This window comes from Sebastes umbrosus, chromosome 13, assembly GCF_015220745.1.
Source record: "Sebastes umbrosus isolate fSebUmb1 chromosome 13, fSebUmb1.pri, whole genome shotgun sequence".
NCBI classification, from domain to species: domain Eukaryota; kingdom Metazoa; phylum Chordata; class Actinopteri; order Perciformes; family Sebastidae; genus Sebastes; species Sebastes umbrosus.
Genome location: NC_051281.1, coordinates 25,366,550 through 25,386,507, shown reverse-complemented (window position 1 = coordinate 25,386,507; position 19,958 = coordinate 25,366,550). Strand labels below are relative to the sequence as shown.

At 40.6% G+C, this 19,958-nt stretch overlaps 2 protein-coding genes across 5 annotated transcripts; both read right to left on the bottom strand.

The window, feature by feature from the left end:
• Positions 1 to 7,847: 7,847 nt before the first annotated feature.
• Positions 7,848 to 14,512, bottom strand: LOC119500207. 4 transcript variants are annotated; one of them, XM_037789830.1, is made up of 7 exons: positions 13,779 to 13,916; positions 11,431 to 11,537; positions 10,328 to 11,322; positions 10,152 to 10,221; positions 8,913 to 9,087; positions 8,591 to 8,757; positions 7,848 to 8,375 (listed from the first exon to the last, which is right to left on the bottom strand). In XM_037789830.1, the coding sequence occupies exons 1-6, from the start codon at positions 13,835 to 13,837 to the stop codon at positions 8,595 to 8,597; spliced, it is 1,569 nt and encodes a 522-aa protein (XP_037645758.1). In that variant the 5' UTR covers positions 13,838 to 13,916; the 3' UTR covers positions 7,848 to 8,375; positions 8,591 to 8,594. The 4 variants fall into 4 exon arrangements, with proteins under 4 accessions (XP_037645758.1, XP_037645760.1, XP_037645756.1 ...); XM_037789832.1 differs by lacking the exons at positions 11,431 to 11,537; positions 13,779 to 13,916 and adding an exon at positions 14,459 to 14,512; XM_037789828.1 differs by having other exon boundaries at positions 10,328 to 11,537.
• Positions 14,513 to 15,828: 1,316 nt separating this feature from the next.
• LOC119500210 (solute carrier family 40 member 1-like) lies at positions 15,829 to 18,626 on the bottom strand. Its single transcript, XM_037789834.1, has 3 exons — positions 18,125 to 18,626; positions 17,337 to 17,978; positions 15,829 to 16,851 (listed from the first exon to the last, which is right to left on the bottom strand). Exons 1-3 carry the CDS (start codon positions 18,366 to 18,368, stop codon positions 16,535 to 16,537), a joined length of 1,203 nt encoding a protein of 400 aa, XP_037645762.1. The 5' UTR covers positions 18,369 to 18,626; the 3' UTR covers positions 15,829 to 16,534.
• Positions 18,627 to 19,958: the final 1,332 nt, after the last annotated feature.

Sequence of the window (19,958 nt, the reverse complement as noted above, 5' to 3'; positions counted from 1 at the left end):
CTTCCTGCCTCCATGATTTTGCCTCTTCCCTCACCTTTTTACACAACAGCAGTGTGTCTTCCAGAGTCCAAACTCGTTGCAGGCTTTTTCCATTGTCAGAATTGCGTGATGTAATTCAGTGACGGTTATATGTGTAGATGACGTTTCTCACGTTGTTGTATAAGCAGGTGAACTATGAAACACAACTAGTCAGACTGTTGCTTTCAAAAATAATTAGGATTAAGAAATGAGGCAAAAATTCACAAAATACAGAATGATTACATGTTTGAGTGGATGCCTAATAATGCAACCCGTGATATTTCATATTACAGCTTCTTGTTGGGCTCTTGTAAATCTTCGACATAAACTTTTCTAGTGTGACCGGAACCTTGGAAAAGTCCCATTATTGGTGCTGTAAAGTCAGGTCGGACTCAGCAGATTCTTGAGCAACGAATCTCGAAGTCCTGAGTAAGCTGTCTCAGAAGGAGAAGGTCACGTTTTGTTCCCAGGGTTGAATAGGACCGTGCACTTTCATCTCAGCATTTTCAGTTCCTTTCTCTATCAGGTGCTTCTACCCAGAGGACAGATCCATCATGCCCTGTCGTGAACTCTGCGTTTGACCGATATTGAGCTTTTATGATCAAACCGGTTCACCCTTTATGTCCTTATCGAGATCCAAACTGCTTATCTGTCACTTTTATTGACCTCATATGAACTGGAATTGTAGAGCGGATCCAGTAAATAAAAAAAAGAAATAAAAACACAACAAGCCCTGTCTGATTCTTCATAGTAAACTTTACTTTCTCTGAAATGTACGCTAGGATAAAAAAAGAAAAACTGTAATTCACTTTGACATCTATATATAATCATAATATATATATATAAAACAAATAAATATGAAATACATATAAAACTTAGAGGGACCTTATAGTGTTCTTTTAAACAAAACCAATGCAACAAAGACTAAGTCTGAAAATCAGCTCCGAGGTTCAGACTCTGTGTATAATATATTGTGGCGGTACTGAGTTCCCCAGACTTTAGTTGTTCAGTCAGAAGACTGAAAAACAGTTCCCATCCACATAATAATATAAAATAAAATGCCTTCTTAATAATAATAATGAACAAATGCCTCTTCAATAATGAACAAATGCCTCTATATTAACAAACAATTAAGGAAACTGAAATATTGGTTTGTGTTTTTCCTTTTACCCTCCTTTAAAGTTTTCCCAAATAAAATACACTAAAAGAAATGGGTATAAAGGGTTTCATTGAAAATCAACAAATGAATAGAATACAAAAATACAGCCTGCAGGCGTTAGGCTATTGTAAGGCAAGCCAGATCGTTGCACAAATAGTACCTAAACGTCCCAGTGCAGGTAACCCAATTGGTTGGCACTTAACTTGTTTCCCCAACTAGGAGAGTCAACACTCTCAACAAACAAAACACAAAGATCACAGAATCCCAAAAGGGCCCAAAACAGACCAGAGTTTCTGATAAAGCTGATAACACATGTTGCATTGAGTGAAGGAGAGATCAGAATGACCCTGGGTGTGCAGTTTCCCTCCTCTTTTAAGCCCTACAGAAAGGGCGTCATTACACCCTGATTGGCCAAGAGGGGAATGCACCAAGCTGCTCTCAACTATCATTTAAGAGCCAGTCCCCACACCCTGCGCAACAGGTGAACTGAATAACCCTCTAATCACTCAGCAACTCAACCAAAAAAACACCAGGGAAAAGGGAAACAACAGCAAGCACCAGAGAATTGGCAGCTGCCACAATATAATATAATATAAGGGGAGGAAGTGAAATCTAGAATTTCTGTGGAAGTAGCTCATTATTTTTTGTGAATACCAGTTCAATTTTAATTTGTATTTGTGTGTACACTTGTGCATTAAAGCAGCAGTAGGTGGAATTGGAACAAATATGATTAAAATAAGTTATTTATATAAAACGGTAATTATATCCTGACAGTAGTGCATGAGACAGGTAATCTGAAAATTATCATGTGCCTCTGTGTCCTCTGGTGCTTCTTATGGCATCTGCAAGATTCCACAGACTGGAGGAAAACAACCAATCAGAGCTGAGCTGAAGTCTGCCGTCTCTGAGCAGCTGTCAATCACTCACAAACCCTGATCAAACGGTCAAACTAGGCAGCGCTAATTCAGTTCAATCAACTCTGAGTAGGTTGAACCTGAACATAAAAAGCCATCATCAGTAGAGCTCTGATACTACGATTCACATGGCAACAGGTAAATAAGAGGCAGAGCTCCATTTTAATCCAGTCCACGTAGAGATTGTAGTACATGTATGTACAGTATATGCTGACTGTGCACATTTATCTATAAAAAAGTCAGAGCGGGGAAAAGTGTCAATAATATAATAAAGTTTTATTCAGTGTGGTCCAATAATTCATCTTTTACCAGACTTACATTTCCTTAATGATAAAGTGGTGGAATCTGACTGTGTATTAGACTGTAGCCTACATTACATCTACAATATATTTGTTCAGCACAAAACACAGGAGCAGCAACTGAAGATGAAAAATATATTCAAACATAGAGACATGATTGTAAACTCACAGTCTGATCCATTTATAATGTGTTTGGTGATTTAAAGGTTAAATAGAGTAGATGATAATAGACACCTAGTATTTGGATCTTGGCTCAACAGCATTCAGTAACTTTATTTCAGCTACTTCAACAAGTGTAGTCAATTTAAACACAGTCAGTGAAATGCTGTTAAAACTCTCTTTCTAACTCCATTCTGCAGCTGCTCCTCCATCCTGCTCACTCACAAATATTAACATATAATCTACAATATTATTATGTTCCATCAGTGCGACCAATCACACCATGAGTGACAGAGATCATTATTCGTTGATCCTGTGTCTGAGATTCATACCGATTTTTACTAGCATATATAAACTGAGATACACATTGTGTGCAATGTGGAGCTGCTCCAACAAACTGACCGCGGTTTCAGTCACAGTGTTATAAAAATTAACTTCCCAAACAGAAGATCAAGCTGAGGTTTTATTCTGAGATTACGGTGTCTTGATTCTGAGTGATATTTGAATATTCGTCTCACACATACTTATATTCTTCTCACACATACATATATTCTTGTGCGAGTGAAAATATATGTAAGTGAAAGGAGAATGTATGTGTGTGTGTGTGAGAGTGCAAGAATGAATCATGTCTTGCACGGCCCCTCATATGAAGTTGCTAGCTTCAAGCAGAGAGACGAGGAGTAATGAGCTATAATGGCCTGGAAAGCTTTCTAACTTCAACCCCTCAGATATTTGTCATTATCAAACTTGTAGTCTTCCGCCCCAACTCACTCTCACAAAAGACTTTAGTATTACTCCGCAACCCCTGGGAACACACTTTCATATGTAAAGAGTGATTTCAAGGAGTCTTTGTCACCGTGAGGTGGTCGGGCAACCGGAGGAGACTCCAGCAAACTAAGCAAGGTCAACTTGCTTGTGTGTCAAACAGTCAATAAAGGTGCCCCAATATACAGTATATGTTACATGACTGACTTGTGAAATTGAGCAATGTTTGAGCTTCTAACACCTGACTTTCCCTATCAGCAGTGGTGCTATCAGTTAAATATTATTTCTGATGTCACCTTTGAAATTACAGTTGAAATCGTTGTGGAAGCTCCGATTTAAAAAAAATAAGAAAATCAAGTGAACGCAGGGCAGGACGTTCTGACCAAACATGCACATTTATTTTTTGGAGAGAATCAGCCTCTCTGTGAGTGCTCATTATTTCAGAAGATACCAAAGATCACACGTTAAAGAGGAAGATATTTCTATAGTGCACACTTATCTCTAGTCCCAGTTCCTGTCTGTAGACATTGGACTTTCGCTGCAGTCAGCAGCCTTCTCCCTATCAAGTATGCGGTTCATGTTGACCTTTCTGCCCAAAATTGTTATATGACAAAAAAAAACATCTTAAAGGGGAACACCATCTAAATTACGATTTCCAATATATTATTTCCATGGCCGAGGAAAGTTCAATCAATATTTGTGAACATGATCTCCTCTCTCTCAAAGCCAGAAACCAGAGAAGTAAATCTCAAACTTGTGATGTCACCAGGTATAAAGTGTAGAGCTGCTCCATAGACAGCTCCAGACTTTATATCCTATGACACCACAAATTTAAGTTTTAGCATTCTAGTTTTTGGATTTGGGAGAGAGTTGTTCATGCTTACTAATATTTTTTGGACCGTCTTAGACCAGAGGACACAGAGGCACATCATTTTTTTTTTCAGATTACCTGTCTCATGCACTACTTTCAGGATCTAGTGACTGTTTTATAAAAATAACTTTTTTTAATCATATTTGTTCCATTCTACCCACTGCTGTTTTCATTCCTCTTATACACTGTCGTACCAGGAAGCATCCATCATCAGGCTAATTTATCTGACGTCTGATGCTGGGACAGAACACTTGAGACTCAAACAGGCACTATTGTATTCATTAGCTGCCGTACTTATTAGCAGTGCATTGGTATTTGGTGTTATATAAAGCTCTTAAAGTGGTACCAACTCCTGATAGGGACCATCACAATATGCTCACATGTCTAAGTGCATATTAGTTATAACATATAGAAATACATTGTGTTAAAATGCTAAAATGAAACCACAAAATGCTGAGTCATAGCTCACTAACATGTCCCAGGCCGAGCCCTTCTGTGGCGTAATCAAACAGGTCATTATTTGTCTTTTCAGCAGGCATGCGAGTCCAGATCATCCAGCTCAGCTTAGAGTCAGCCAGTTTAACACGGGCTGCCTGAAAGGAAGGGATTCTGGGGAGGAAATTAGCAGCTAACTCTGCTGTGGTATGTGACCTCACACAGCAGCAGCCAAGCCCAAGACTGAGGCCAAGAAACCCTGAACACAATCCACTGCACACACACACGGACACTCACACACACACATTAGACCATACAGACAGGTAATTATGAAGTTGTCTTTATTTAGGAGACCTCATGCAATACAATCAGTACCAACGACCTCAGTGGAGTGCGATTATTACATAAACATGATTTCTTTATGATTTAATGCTTTTGTCTATTGATCTACAATAACACTGATATATATATATATATATATACAGAGAGAAATATATATTGTCAGATTAAAGCAGTATGATACAGAAATGAAAGAAATGCAATTGCTTTATACACAAATTTCAAAAATCTTTAAGAAATCTCAATTTGACACAAAATGTTAACACTAGGTGTATAAAAACATGTAAAAAAGAAAAAAAAAAAAAGTCAGCATTTCCAGACAAACAGCATGACAACATTACATACAATATATATAGATAGATAGATATATATTTTAAGCATTTTCCAATTGTGTATTTCAGTTTATACTGACTGACCGCTAATGTTATTTACATTAAAAATATAGAGTTATGGCCATGTGAGATATTCCTGAATCAGCAGTCCAAGCGTTGTAAGAGCTGGTTTTGTTGAGTTTGAGGTTACATTAAACACGGATGGAACATGAAAAAAAAAGCTCCGTTCCCAGTGAGTCTGCATCTCGTGGCACACCTGCAGATATCCTGACTCAGCGAGTGCAAGCTAAAAAGTGGCCTTTTGTTCTCCTACATCTGGTGTGGCTACCTCTGGTTCCAACCTAAATATCCCCCCCACCCATTACCAAAACCTTGGCTAGACTGGCTTGGTTTTTCTTGGGTAGGGTGCGGCTAGTAACCGTCTTCCTGTAGCCACGTGTGTGTGCGTTAAACAGCCGTCAAGGCTAATTTACAATAAGGCAACAGAGATCGCTGAAGGTCAGAGCTGGAGAAGAACTAGTTCCAGCTACTATAGTTACTGTATTTGGGTAGATCTTTGAAAGTGAGATCATGTACATTTCTGAAAGACGTAATAAAACACATTATTCCTCTTACAAATGGAAAAAGTTGACTTCGTAAGCAGTTCAGTGCGGTCCGGGGTATTGCTGCTGCAGCCTTGCTCGGCCTGCTATCACCAGTAGCTTATGGTGGCGAATGTTAGCAAACTTTAAATTGTCACATGTCTCCACAGTGGCTACTGTTACATCCAGTAGCCTCACTTTAAAGTAAAGCTACTTTACAAATGTCTGAGATTCTCACTTCACAGGAGAAGTAGCATGCAACAAAAAAAGCCACTAACTAACATGAGATACTATTGAAATGCATTTTCTAGACTAGCACTGTACAGCCGAAGATGTCAACTTTGACCTGAGTAAAATGTGTCCACCTTTGTTGAAGCGTACTGCAATAACAACTAAAACGGACTCAGTCTGTTGGCAGTCTGAAGAGGGTAAACTGAGATCGGGCAAGGTTTGCTGACTAAGCTCCCTGGCTGACTTTTGAGGAAACAGGGGGAGGGGGGAATGAGGGGGAGGCTTCCTGAGGTAAACTCGGGTATCCAGACTGGTACAGTTTTTCCTCATGAGTGTTACAATATGTGCCTTTTTGAACCACAATCCCCCACACACAGCGTTCGGACACACTGACGGAGAGACTAGAAGTGATTGAAACTAGATTGTACAGGAGGTTGATGGGGTTTATGGGGTTTATGGGGTTTATGGGGGGAGTCGGGACTTCAGCCTTGTGCAAAAATATTGATCAAATGCCTGATCACGCGTTAGGTGTAATGACAGACGTCAATCACTTAAAGTGCCTGTGTAACAACAATCATGATTGAAAAAATTACTCAAGAGAACATAAAAATCAAAAAAGGTGACACGTATTAACGTAAACTATCAGGAAAACAAAAATTTTTAAGTACAATCTCAGAGTGGGTTTAGACATATCCAGGTTTACTAGGGGGTTGTATGAAAGCATTAGTGAACCTACACAACTACTGTCACCTGATGTAAAAAATACATATTTGGAATGCTTCAGACAGATTTCCCTCACTTCCTTTTATGCCACATATGGACTTTGACTTTGGTAACTGAGAGAGCTATTGACGAGGGTGCATAGCATTTCGTTCTTATGGCACAACTGCGAGCGCGCAATACTGATGATACGATTATTATAAAAAAACACCGTCTGCATTTCCTGAATAAATACAGCTAACTGCATATATACCTACACTGTTTAGAATTTCCCAGTAAAATAACAGTAAAGAACTGGCAGCAGGGTTGCCATTATTCTACTGTAAAATTAACATTGTTTTACTGTCACTGAAATTTACAGTTGTGTACTGTTAATGACAAATACAGTATGAACTGTTTTTTTTATTTCTTTCACAGTATTTTACAGTTAACTGACTAGTTTAAAAATACAGTGTATAGCTGTTTCATCTTTTTTCTTTCACAGTATTTTACAGTTAACTGACTAGTTTAAAAATACAGTGTATAGCTGTTTCATCTTTTTTCTTTCACAGTATTTTACAGTTAACTGACTAGTTTAAAAATACAGTGTATAGCTGTTTCATCTTTTTTCTTTTACAGTATCTTACAGTTGACAGATTGTTTTTAATTTACTATTTTGTTAGGTTTTTTTTTACATACGTTTTAGTAAACCATTAAAACATTTTTTTACCTTAATTAATACTGACTTAACAGATTATACACACAGGAATAGTCTCACTACATACGATTAAAGACACTTTTGTTCAGAAAAAGGCTATAATAGACCTTACTGGTTGTAAATCTTCCTAAAATCTCTGTCTAAAGCTGGCTACAAGCACATAACATGAACCATAACAAAATAATATTTGTGAGTGAAGAACAGAGTTAAATCACTGATTGTGCAAAAATTTAATTACAATGTGAGAGAGAACAAATCCACACCTTCTTATTGCACATTACTTTTTATTTTAATATAAACTGCACAAGCAGAACAATTACATGCTAAACTTGTGCTAACAAAAGCCTGAGACAGAGCCTTCTCTCTCAAAATGCCTTTGGCTTTTTGCTGTAGATAGTGCAATACAAGTGCAGGCACTTAGGCTCACAGATTTTAACATGATCAACTGTATAACCATTTTTGAATAACAATATGAATATTGCAAAATATGAAACAATGTTTAGAAAACTAAACCAGTTGAGAGCAGAACAGCTCATTTGAAGAAACTGCATCATTTGTTGTTATGCAGTCATCTGGCAATCTTGCAAACCTTGCTTTGTGGAGCCGTTGAGGAAAAGTTGAACTATTACAACAAAACGCTCAGATATCTTGCCGTACATAACGTAACGTATATAAACTGTATATATTCCCCAAACTTAAGACATTTCAGTGATACAAATAAGAAAAAGAACATTAAATAAAACATGTTTTGTCAATAATGGTTCTTTAAAAAAAATAAAAATAAAAATAAAATGAACACCACCAGACATGTACAGAACTGTATGTTCAGGATCCAACAAGGCACATGGTTAAATGCTGAAATCAAAGTATTGGGTGATGGCGATGGACTAAGAGTATGACTTACGGCCTGCTAGAAGACGCCAGCTCTCTCAGACTTTCTACTCTGTAAAGGAGAGAGAGGAATGGAGAAGGAGAGTGAGATTGAGAGGGATAAAGAATTAGAGGAATTAGACAAGCTCTGTGTTATGATAAATATACAGTATGTGAGTAATAGGACAGAGTAAGCTCACCATCTTAAATGAAGTCCCACTCGAAGTCCATCAGTCTCCTCAGCAGGGTGGACACATTTGGATTGACGGTCAATGTCTTTTTGTTGGCGACTTTGCCTGTTCTCTTTGAGACCACTTTGCCCCGTCCAGCCTTGGACCCTCTTTCAGGGTTTATTCCAACAAAGCGCCTGAAAAATTATAGTGTTTCTTCAGACACTGTGTAAAAATCTAGTTGTGTAACTCACTCAGATTAATAACACAATAAAAGCCACCAGATATATGGATGTATAATATCATCAAAAAGATTTAAAAAAAAATACAGGTTTTACTGAAAGTATCTAACCTTTGGATGAATTCCAGTGTGCATGCTGCCTCTTCTTGGTATTGGAGATTAAAGGTATAGAAGCAGGAAAACAATGCCGCAAGCCCCGTCAAGAATGTGGGCTGGATCCCCTCACATATAATGTGGCCCTCAACGCTGATCATCCAGCGCTGAATACAGCTTCCTGCCATTTCACCTGAAACTCAGAGGAATTTTCCTCTGTCAGATTTATGGGGTTTTAGTCAATATTGACGTGTTGAGTGGTGAAAAATAATTTTGTCATCTGTAATACTAGTTGAGAAACCCTATTTTTTTCCGTTATGAATATTTTGTCCATCTGTTTCTCTGGTGCCCTGAATCAACAGTTACTGCTTCTCTTTTCAACTGCCCCCAATAACAATAGCCGCAGAGTTACATGCAGAGAGGTGAAGTTTTTATCGTTACCGAATAGTTATTGTGATATAATATGCATCCTGTTTGGCTAGTGGCAGAAAGAACAGCTGATGTTCAAACTACTACTGTAAGTCACTATGGTACAGTCAGAGGGGCTTTTGATTTAATTTCTATTTTCTTTCAACAATGGCATTTATTTTTTTTGCAAATAAATTCTTTATGTATTAACCATTACTTTAACTAAGAGAAATAAGATACATTTGAAAATAGAGATCATCAAATGAGATCATCATCTCTTGACAAGACTATTACATTATGCTTTCAAGGTCCCATATTGTAAAAAGTGAGATTCTCAGGTTTTTTACATTATGAAGCAGGTTTAAGTGCTATAAAAATACTGTTAAACTATCAAAATGCTCAATATACAGAGAAACACACACAGCCCGTATTTAGAAATTGTGCGCTTGAAACCTGCCGTTAGGATTTCCATCTATTTGTCACAAATATACAATATTTAGACCATTACACGGTTTTAAACGTAAACATTCTAAATGTTTGTCTGTAAAACATGTATTTCCTGTTGCAGTGTATGTGAATAACATCAGCTGACAGGAAGTTACGTGGACCCACACCATTGCCTAGCAACGCAATTCTGTTGAAATGCACTAAAACAGAGCGTTTCAGACAGGTGAATACAGGTATATTCAGACAGGAAGTATGAGGAAAATGTTTTTTTTTTTTAGCATTACAGCATCTAAACATGTTCTAGTAGAAACACAAAATACAAGTATGAACCTGAAAATTAGCACGATATGGAACCTTTAATAGAAAATTGTATTTCTTCCCTGTCCAATGATGTAAACATACCAAGCAGTATCAGACGAGGAGTTTCAGGTATGGAGATTGTCTTCTCAATGTCAGCTGCTGTGGCACATTCCTGGGACAAAGAAAGTGAAATACACAGTGTACTCTTGGTAAGATGAGTCATTATATATACAGTATATATATAAACATAAATAAAAAAATAAGGAAAGGAAACTTACCTTTGCAAGGAGGATTAGTCCTGTAATGGACTCCGAGAAGTGAGCCATCAGAAGCTGGATGACACGCAATGACAGCTGGACATCTTCACCCAGAGAGAGAACTTCATTGACTCCTGCATTGGTGGGTTTGGTCTTCAAGAGTTCCACAATGGTTCTACCAAACTCCGCCATGGAAAGCTCAAGTGTACGCAGCACAGGGATATCAGTGAGATGCTCAAAGTGAGCATAGAGCCCTTTCTGAGTGAACAGGTATGGCCACTTGGTTCTTAAATCCTCAATGGTTGGTGCTGGTAGAGCATTTATGTGGCACCGCTGCAGATAGAAAGTTGTTTCCATTAGCTGCTTTACCTCTGCTCTCTCAGCCCCATTTATACCATCCCGAATGTAGATCCCTTCTAGTTTTTGACGTTTGGTCTCTACTGTGTTTTCATTCTCGTCTGGTGGGAGGCTGGGCTGGAATCTGGCACAGCCATATATGTCAGTAGGTCCTCTCTTTTCTCCATGGCTGGATGAACGGTGCTGTCGAAAGCTGCTGGTGCGGTTCAGGTTGTCGATACGATTTTTTACTTGGATTAGGAGTGATGCATATCCATTTCCCAGAACTTGACCATTGTGAAGTTGATCGGCGAAACTGTTTGGGTACTGACGAACAACTTTTTTGCAAACTGTGAGGCACTGCGAGCGTGTTGGGTTTGGCTCATACTTCCTCATCTCATCTGTTATCACTCTCACCATCTGCCGTCGTGAGGTAGGTGAAGGCCTCCTACCATCTGAGATGTCTGAACGAAGGTCGACAGGCATGGCGTTCCATGGTATCTCAAACGATTCTGACCATGATTTTCTGTGGGAGGAGGGCTGGCTCTCTTCAGTACCACTAGATTCCGAGCAGGAGAGCAAAGATGTGCCTGATGGACTGGAAAATGTAGTAGAGTGGCTGCAGACTGAAGTGGTAGGGGACGGCAGGACTTGGAGGTCCAAGGTGATTATCTCCGTCTCTAAAATATGAAAACAAATATGACATAGGACATACAGCTTTAAAAAAAAGCAATACAATATTATAATGTATAATGAAATAGTGATGTTGTGACAGTAAGCAAACATACCTATTTTGAATGCATCTATAAGTTTTCGCTGTTGAATAACAGGTAGTAAGTCTGCAATGTCCTCTTGTTTCACATACTTGAGGTCTTCTTTTGAGCCCAAACCAGAGCTTAAAAGCCTGTCTATCACGAACTGTTGAACAGCTTCAGAAATAGTTGGCAAGGCTCTAGGGATGATCTCCTTCAGCTCCTCCGCCAAGGTTGTCATTGTTCTCTATTGAGAGGAAAGAATGGTGTGGAACAATTATTGGCATGTCACACAATACATACTTTGGTAAAGGGTAATAATCAACTAGGTCATCCTGTTTAACACAACAGTAGCTTTCCTGAATTGGTGTGAAGCCATACACACCTACATCATGGAGAAGCAGAGCATTATATTTTTCAGTGATAAAATACACTGCTGAATTATTGTGGATAAGTACCACAATGATCTTTCCAATCACAAGACCCTCAGAACTGTCTTCTATAACAACTAGCATGTTTTTTTTGTATTTTGTGCCTTTCACAGTTGCCTCATGAGCGATCAAAGTATTGTCAGGGCCAAAATCATAGCTTGATACCGATTCCTTGATGTTGTGATTGTAGTCCAGAGGAAAAAACTCTGTCGCCTTTTCCACTACAACAGATGGTGGGAAGAGATCACCGGCACTGAGATATGCCTGGAGGAGCTGATGCCTCTCTGCAAGAGTTAAGCACAAGTTTTTAAAATTATGCAGTTTCCTTGCACACTGTTTGAAGTAACTGTGCTTGCTCTCAAATCGTAATGTCCACAAACGAATAAGTGGTCCGAAGCGGATTATGAGCTCTGGATAGTGGCTGACATAATGATGCTTTGGCTTTAGTTTTTTATCGGGGAAAGCTTGCTTTCTGACATACAAATATTCATCAATAAGCACTCTCAAATATGCTATTTGGCCAGTGGAAATTGCTGGTGCACAAATAAGAGAAACTATTTCTCTTAATTGTAAAACCAGTTGCCAGGTTTGATTTTCACCTGGAGATTCAATTTTCTCTCCAATCAGCACTGGTAGCATCCTCAGCAAGCACCAGTTTTGGACAGCATGCCCACTCAGCTTGTCACTTCCTGGAGTCACCTCACAAGGTTTATCATTTGCATCATTCCCTAGATACTTAAACTGGCTTATCCTTCGGTTCAGTTCAAGATAAGTAAACTGTTTGTCTACCTTCACCAGATGCTGGATGTACAATGCGAGATCAAAGGCTACAATGCCTTCAAACAAATCATGGCCAATACATGGAGGCAATCCAGGCTGACATACATGAAAGAAGGACAGCTCATTGAACAAGGAGTCAAATTTGATACCTCCACTATGGACTGAATCCCCTTGCAGTCTCTGAACATGCTCTCTGTATGATTGTTTTGTGCGAGTAGTGGCCCTACAGAGAGGATCTGCCTGAAATGTGTTTCTGTCAATTTCACAGTATCTGCAGAAATTAACACTCAAGCTGAAATTCTCAAGAAATCCTCCAATGCCGTGTGACCCTAAGTTGTCACCAACAATAGCATGCAGTATTCCTTTACATACATGTCCTTCAGGTAACACTAGACCATTGTTCTCCAGGTCTTTCAGATCTTTTACCAAGCGACCCATGACCAAGTCCTGACCAAAATACTTGAAATCTTGTTCTTTGCAGAGAAGAACTAGTTGCATCTGGTCAATACTTGACCTGTGGTGAGGTAATAGGTCTGCCAACGTGAGATACACAGCAAGTATTTTGTGTTTCTTTTTTCCTGAACCAAGTGGGTTTGCAACTTCGAAAGCATCCTGAAAAAGGATCAAGCCTAAAGAAGACCCCTCTGTTTGGAGTGAGATCTCAGTAACGTTTTCCCCATCCCACACATCTTGGAAAACATCCTTATGTTTGGCACGGGTGTGTGCTTGATTGTATTGTTCACTTACAGACTTGCACTTGAAAAGAGCTTCAAGTGTTTGTTTTATGGGGACATATTGTGCAAAGCACTCTTTGCCAGCTTCATTTTGTCCCAGACATATAGGCACTGGTTCAACATAATTAAATTGGTTTTTGAATACCGTCTTTCTACGTTGATCTGTTTTCAGTGTGTTGGTATTGTGAGTTCGGAAAAGATCTTCTGCTTTCAGGTCATTAATAACAGTCTTTATGGCATCTTCTGGAATCCCAAGCATACACAACTTCTCATTCAGTTTAAAAAGTAACTGTGACTGGCTGATGTCATGTACTGACTGCAAATCTTCAATAATTGTCTGAATAGTGGAGGATGGAAGCAGCAACTTTGCTTGTAGTTTCAGATAAAAGAGAGAGAGATTCCTCAAAAACAATGCATCCTCAATATTTTCAGGGCTAACCTCCAAATGCTCAGTATTGTCAGCGTCATCAAGCTGCATGTCACACAGCAAATCACCATTATTATGAGTGCCACTAGTTCCACTTACACCTGCTGGGGCAATGATTGACTCAATTAGATTCCCCTCTGGAGTTTTTTTACGTGTTCTGGACAAATGACTAGTAAATGTAGATACCACAGTAAATGTCTTCTCACATTGATTAAAAGGACATGCAACTGCTCGTCCTTCTTTGATGTGCCCTTTAAGGTGAGAATAAAACTCAGTCAAGGAATCACATTTGGCACTGCAGAAGTCAACATGGCATGTCAGGTCCACTGACACACTCACTCCGGACTCAATCACACATCCCTTATGATTTCTGTACATATGTGCTTTCAGACCAGCACATTTTCGAAAGGTCCTTTTGCAATTAGGCATACAACACTGCAGTACTAAATTGGGTATGTTGCTGTGAATTTTCATATGTCTCACATAGGCCACTGAGGTGCTAGACTGATGTCCACAGATCTGACAAGAAAACATCACTGCAAGCAAACAGTAAGCTACAGTTATAAGACTGCAAAGCAAGAAAGAAAACTGCTCCTTTGCCAGTTCACCTGACAGTTACCTATTTCAGTGTTAGAGATGTCTGAAAAATTAACTTATGAATTGTGTCATATAATGAATAGGCAAGTACTTACTATGATCGGTACGGCAGCGGTAAAATAGTCCAGTGCATCTGTAATGTCAGAGAAACATGTCAAAAATCAACCTAAACATAACTTAACAGTCCGATTGAAATTATCCAAAAAATACAATAACAAACAACAATAGTTCAACTAATAAACCCACAGCTTCTGCTGTGGGTTTATTACGGCCTTTACTTTACAATGGCCTTTACCGTGCTATCAACATGTCATCAAGAAGACTCATGCCAATGTAATTAACACACACTTACACAAATTTGAAGAAGCAGTATATTACAGCAAAAACAAATATTTTTCAGCACTTAAAGGGACTCTTCTACAGTGTGTAGAGTGCGCGCATGCACGTGAGTGGAGGGAAATAGCGAGAACGAGCGCGGTGTGTGAGTGAAGGCAGGCAGAGGAGCAGAGTACAGCAGAGACTCCGGCCCTGGCGACCAAAGCTACGGTCTCCGACCGCGGCCTCTGACCGCGGACCGCGAACCCCGACCGCGAACCGCGAACCCCGACCGCGGCCAACACTTTTTAACAGACGGGCTTCACTAGATATAACTTTGCAGTTTTGGTGCTTCCGTGTAGTTTGTGTTGGAGTCTGAGACAGTTTAGCCACACGCGAGCGCGCAATGGACAAAGACCCGCAATGATTTATACGTGTAAGAAGTTACAAACAGTCCCTTGCTGATCCAACTATTATTTTGAAAATAACTTTGCCTTAATCTTGAATCTACACTGCTGTATAGCCACCCAAAACCATTGTGTGCTTAAGTCTTAATGTTAGTTCAACTGTTGAAGTGACATCCATAGAGGTGTAGAGGTGTAAAGGTTTACACTTTAAAGATAGCATTATGCTTCATGAATTAACTGGCAAAAAACATGTGTCCACACATTAACTATATGCATGTAGAAATTAAAATTAGCCTTGTCTTTGTGTGTGAAATTCTAGCTAGCTGCTAGCTAGCTGCTGAATCCTTCTATCATGACACACATTCAGTAATGCAAACAAACTACAAACATCACTGATGTGATGAGACTTTGCACCAACTTATGAATTAAATAAAACTGCTACTCACCAAATAACAAGTAAGATGGAGATGGATGAAGAAAGAGCTGATCCAACTTCACATGTGCAGTTCAGGAGGATTCTTCCCATAATGCAAAAAATACTGCATGAAACTGTTACATAACGGTTGATTAGCAGTTAAGGGCTGTATTGTAGGAAAACATTATAGTTATGTTGAAAAACGGTCAATGGAGTGTAATTTAACAGATTTCTTATTTATTAACAGTAAAGTGCTGTATTTAAAAAAAACAGGTAAATACTGTTGAAATTCTGCTGTTAATTAACAGCAATTGTTTACAGTGTACGTGTTAAGAGAGACTACATCCCAGTTTTGTGTTTGGTTAAATAAAAAAACCTTCTGGAGGAAGACATCCATTACCTGCTCATCATACATGTATATGTAGGCTAAGCTATTAGAGAACTGCTAGCAGACACAGCTACAGCACCAAGAGGCGAGTGTCAGAAGACGGGGGACGTTCTCTCTTTTCTCAGACAAGAGTCGTCCCCCTTAATCCGAGCCTCAGTGCCCGCTTCCCTGCGAGATTTCTCCGTCGTTCTGCCCTTTAGTTAGCTGGAGCACCTTTTACAATTCTTGACAGCTAGGTCCAGGCTGTTAGGAGAAGGAGGAGATTTTTACAGTGTTATCCCCTGATTTCTTTAACAGGACCCACGTTGGGGTCACAAGCCTAGAAGTGGTTGACAGTGCATGTATGTATCGAAGAGCATGGACCCACAGGTGAGCGGCTCTCACCTGACTCCCACACTGAAATAGTGAGAGGAGCCCTGCCTTATCTAAAGTTGTACTGATGGTTAGCTTTCTACTCGCCTCCTACTCATGATTAGTGCTGTATTCATGGCTACAGTATGCATAGCGTGTTAAGTTACCTTTTTCTCTGGTTTCTGTTAGCATTCGCATTCTGCCGGCTACAAGCAAAGCTGTTAGTATGATAAGATGCAGGGGGTCGGGTAAGGCTTGAGAAGTATGTACCCAGGACAGAGTGTCTTTAGTGGGGTTAGACGGTGGTAGGAAGTGAGAGGCTGTCCACCGGCTCCGCCTTCTGCTCCGGCGAGCAGCAGAGGAAGAGGCGGCTGCCCAGGCTCTTGAAGGCAAATCCAAAGTACATGATGTGACCCATGGCCACGAAGGACACAGAGATGATGACCAGCAGGCCGAAGGCCTCCGGGTTCGGAGCCAGAATCACCATGATGAAGTGCAGCAGGTCTAAGAGGTAATTCATGGAGTTCTGGACGCCGTTGATCACACCTCGCTCCGACTCGATCACATTCTCCTGGATGAGCTGAGTCACTGTCAGGTTAAAAGACCACAGGCCTGCGGGACGGAGATCAACAGTCAGTCCTAATGGTATCTTTACAGCCGTATAATAACCGCTAACAGTAGCTGTAGCTGGAAATATCAGGCAATATTATTGGAATCAAAGGTTGCAATTATTGCTCTGACATCCATGACTCATCCGTAGAGGTCTTGTGTGAAATTCTGGTTACTTATGAAAAAGCTCAACCTGTGGACCTTCTTGACTCACCTTTAGGAAGTCATAATTTGGGAAACAGCCTTTTACAATCTTATGAAAGGAAGTGAACATGCCAACAAAGCATGAACACTATAACACCTATCACTCTAATTTCCTTTTGAATAAAACAATAAAACAGACTATGCACCATTTACTCCGACAACAGTCAATGATCATTTGCACTTTGGAGCTTCTACTCTGCTTCAAAACAAAATAATATTGAATACAATATCATGGTATTGAGATAACCACCACAAAAATATTCAAGGGGGACTATTTTACTCACCAACTCTAGCAGCAATGACGCCAGAAAACAGCAGAATCACAGACATGTAGGACTGTAGAGGTGGCAGCTCTTCAGTTGGCGCAGCAGTAGTGGTAGCGTTTCCACCGGTAAGAATGCTGGTGAGGATGTGGTCGGCCTCGGGCAGCGCCTTCTCTCCGATCAGGTGGGTGTAAAGGTCCTGGAAGGGCGAGACGCTGAGGTCGAAGGGGCTCCCGGGAGCAAAGACAGCGAAAATACACAGCAGTAGGCAGGACAGCTGGGCCACGCCTGAAATGAAGCCCGTGCGGATCAGGCCGCACTTCTTGCGGATCCAAGTGAAGGCGACGGTGCCGCAGATACCCGCCACGGCCGAGGCCCCCATCAGCAGGCTGAGCACCAAGCCGTTGAGGCCCTGCGTGTAGGCGTAGCCCGTGGTGATGCAGTCGAAGCCCAGCACCGTCATGTACAGGAAAGACAAGGACATGCCGGCCAAGAAAATGTTCTGGTTGTAGTAGGCCACCCAGCCGGCCTTCAAGGTGCGCAGGGGTTCGGTCACCTGGTAGCAGCAGCCGTGCTGCTTGGGAGCGTCGGGCTTGGCCACGGCTGAGGTTTCATTCATCAGCGGCTGAGACGACTCCTCAGGACTCTGGCCGTTCTCCAAGTCTGAGAAAGGGCATGGAAAGATTTAGTTCTATTTAGTCTGGATCATCACACAGGCCAAAACTCTCCAAACTCAACCAATGAGATTATTACCAAAAATAAAATACCAGGATTTTAGTACAAATCAAACACAGGGTTCTTGCGGCTACCTTTCGGGGCGCTGAGCTGTTTGAGCTCCTGTTGCTGCTCCTTCTGGCCGCCTTTCGAGGCCAACGCCGGCGTCTTCTGGTACACCTTCCACAGCAGCGCGTACTCCAGACACATGGAGCACAGGTTCCAGCCAGAGATGAAGCCGCAGCCAATGAAATTGGAGCCAAACGCCATTATCTGGCCCACCAGCATGGGAGCCAGGATGTTGGTCAGCTGGTCGATAATCCGCACTGTGGCATTCATGTCTGTTTAATACAAGAGTGGAAGTCAATATCAACAGTTTCTTATACTGACGGATGTCAAAGGAAATTACTGGCCTATTAAAGTTCTCATATTTTGGTCAGTTTTACATTCATATGATGGCAGGTTTTACTAAACTGTAGAGATGTTCCGATACCATTTTTTCCTTCCTGATACCGATTCCGATACCTGAACATGCGGTATCGGCCAATATCGAGTACAGATCCGATACTAGTGTGATAAAAAATATATATAGTTGTTATTATTATTATTATTATTATTATTATTATTTAACAGCTGTTTACTACTGACCATGTATGGATGTGATATTATCACTATCTTTGTTGTATGGACTGGCTCAGGTTAAACACTTTGTAAAACATGAACACATTTTCCACTGTGAAATATTGCCAAATGGCTGACATGTTCCTCGCTCTGACTACCGTTACTCTCCACTAGCTCCGCACTGTTGTTGTTTGCTATCGTCACGTGACAAACTGTGATTAGGATTTTAGAAGTTGTTTAAAAGAAACTTGAACGTCGAGCATGTTGTGTGCACGACTTCCCGCGTTGTAAACACGAGCTCACGAGTTTCATTTGAAGGAACCATAATGTTGAGTAAACAATACGCTCAGCGTTCAAGTGGTTAAAGGTCACCTATTATGCAAAATGCACTTTTCCATGTCTTTTAAACATCAATATCTGTCCCCAGTGTGTCTACAGGCCACCATAGTATCATAAAAGACCATCCTCTCTCTTTTTCTCCTGCTCCATTTGTCCGGAAATGGGCTGCACAGCTTTTCCTACTCTGGTGATGTCGTTAGCGAATTGCAAGCCATATAAGGCTTTCCTGTTAGAACCACGAGCAGAATCTGCAGCTAGCCGACTCCGCCCACACAGCAAACGCCGCTGCTAAGCGACAGCAATATTAACGTTACTGTCGGCGTCTAGAAGTGGGTAGTGGATAACAAAATGCAGGAAATGCAAAGGAATAATGACAGAGGAAAAAGATGAGGCCGTTGGGAATATCATCATTATTAACAATATACGACTAAAATATATGAACTTATTGAAAATGAACTTCCATGACCTCCGCCATTTCTGACGTCAAAAAAACACGTCACAAGTCGTGAAGCTTTCAGAAACTTTGGACTGAATACCACAAGAGCGGGGCGTTCATATGGACTCTGCTCGTGGACGCGGTGAACACGACCCCCATTTGACGGCACCATTAAACATACTGTATGTGCCAACAGGATAAATCTGTGATGAGCTAATATCGGCTGATAATATTGGTAAGCCAGCTGCACCCTTCTGTGTGGAGTTTGCATGTTCACCCTGTGGGTTTATCTCCGGGTGCTCAGGTTTCCTCCCACAGTCCAAAGACATGCAGGTTAGGTTAATAGTTGACTCTAAATGTCCCGTAGGTTGTGAATGGTTGTCTGTCTCTATGTGTCAGCCCTGTGATAGTCTGGCGACCTGTCCAGGTTGTACCTCCCCTTCGCCCAACGTCAGCTGGGATCAGCTTCCCCGAATAGGATAAGCGGTTACAGATAATGAATGAATGAATATCGGTAAGCCAGTACTAATGAC

What these genes read in the sequence shown, in the direction of transcription:
- LOC119500207 (XM_037789828.1), bottom strand. Translation starts at nt 13,837, where the DNA reads ATGGTGATTTGCTGTGTGACATGCAGCTTGATGACGCTGACAATACTG. An exon ending in ACAATACTGAGCATTTGGAG is followed by an intron (nt 11,538 to 13,778) that starts GTTAGCCCTGAA and finishes CAGGCTTTTAAG; the next exon opens with CTCTGGTTTGGGCTCAAAAG. An exon ending in ACACTGGAATTCATCCAAAG is followed by an intron (nt 8,758 to 8,912) that starts GTTAGATACTTT and finishes ATAATTTTTCAG; the next exon opens with GCGCTTTGTTGGAATAAACC.
- LOC119500210 (XM_037789834.1), bottom strand. Translation starts at nt 18,368, where the DNA reads ATGAATGCCACAGTGCGGATTATCGACCAGCTGACCAACATCCTGGCT. An exon ending in ACAGCTCAGCGCCCCGAAAG is followed by an intron (nt 17,979 to 18,124) that starts GTAGCCGCAAGA and finishes GCCCTTTCTCAG; the next exon opens with ACTTGGAGAACGGCCAGAGT. An exon ending in CGTCATTGCTGCTAGAGTTG is followed by an intron (nt 16,852 to 17,336) that starts GTGAGTAAAATA and finishes TCCGTCCCGCAG; the next exon opens with GCCTGTGGTCTTTTAACCTG.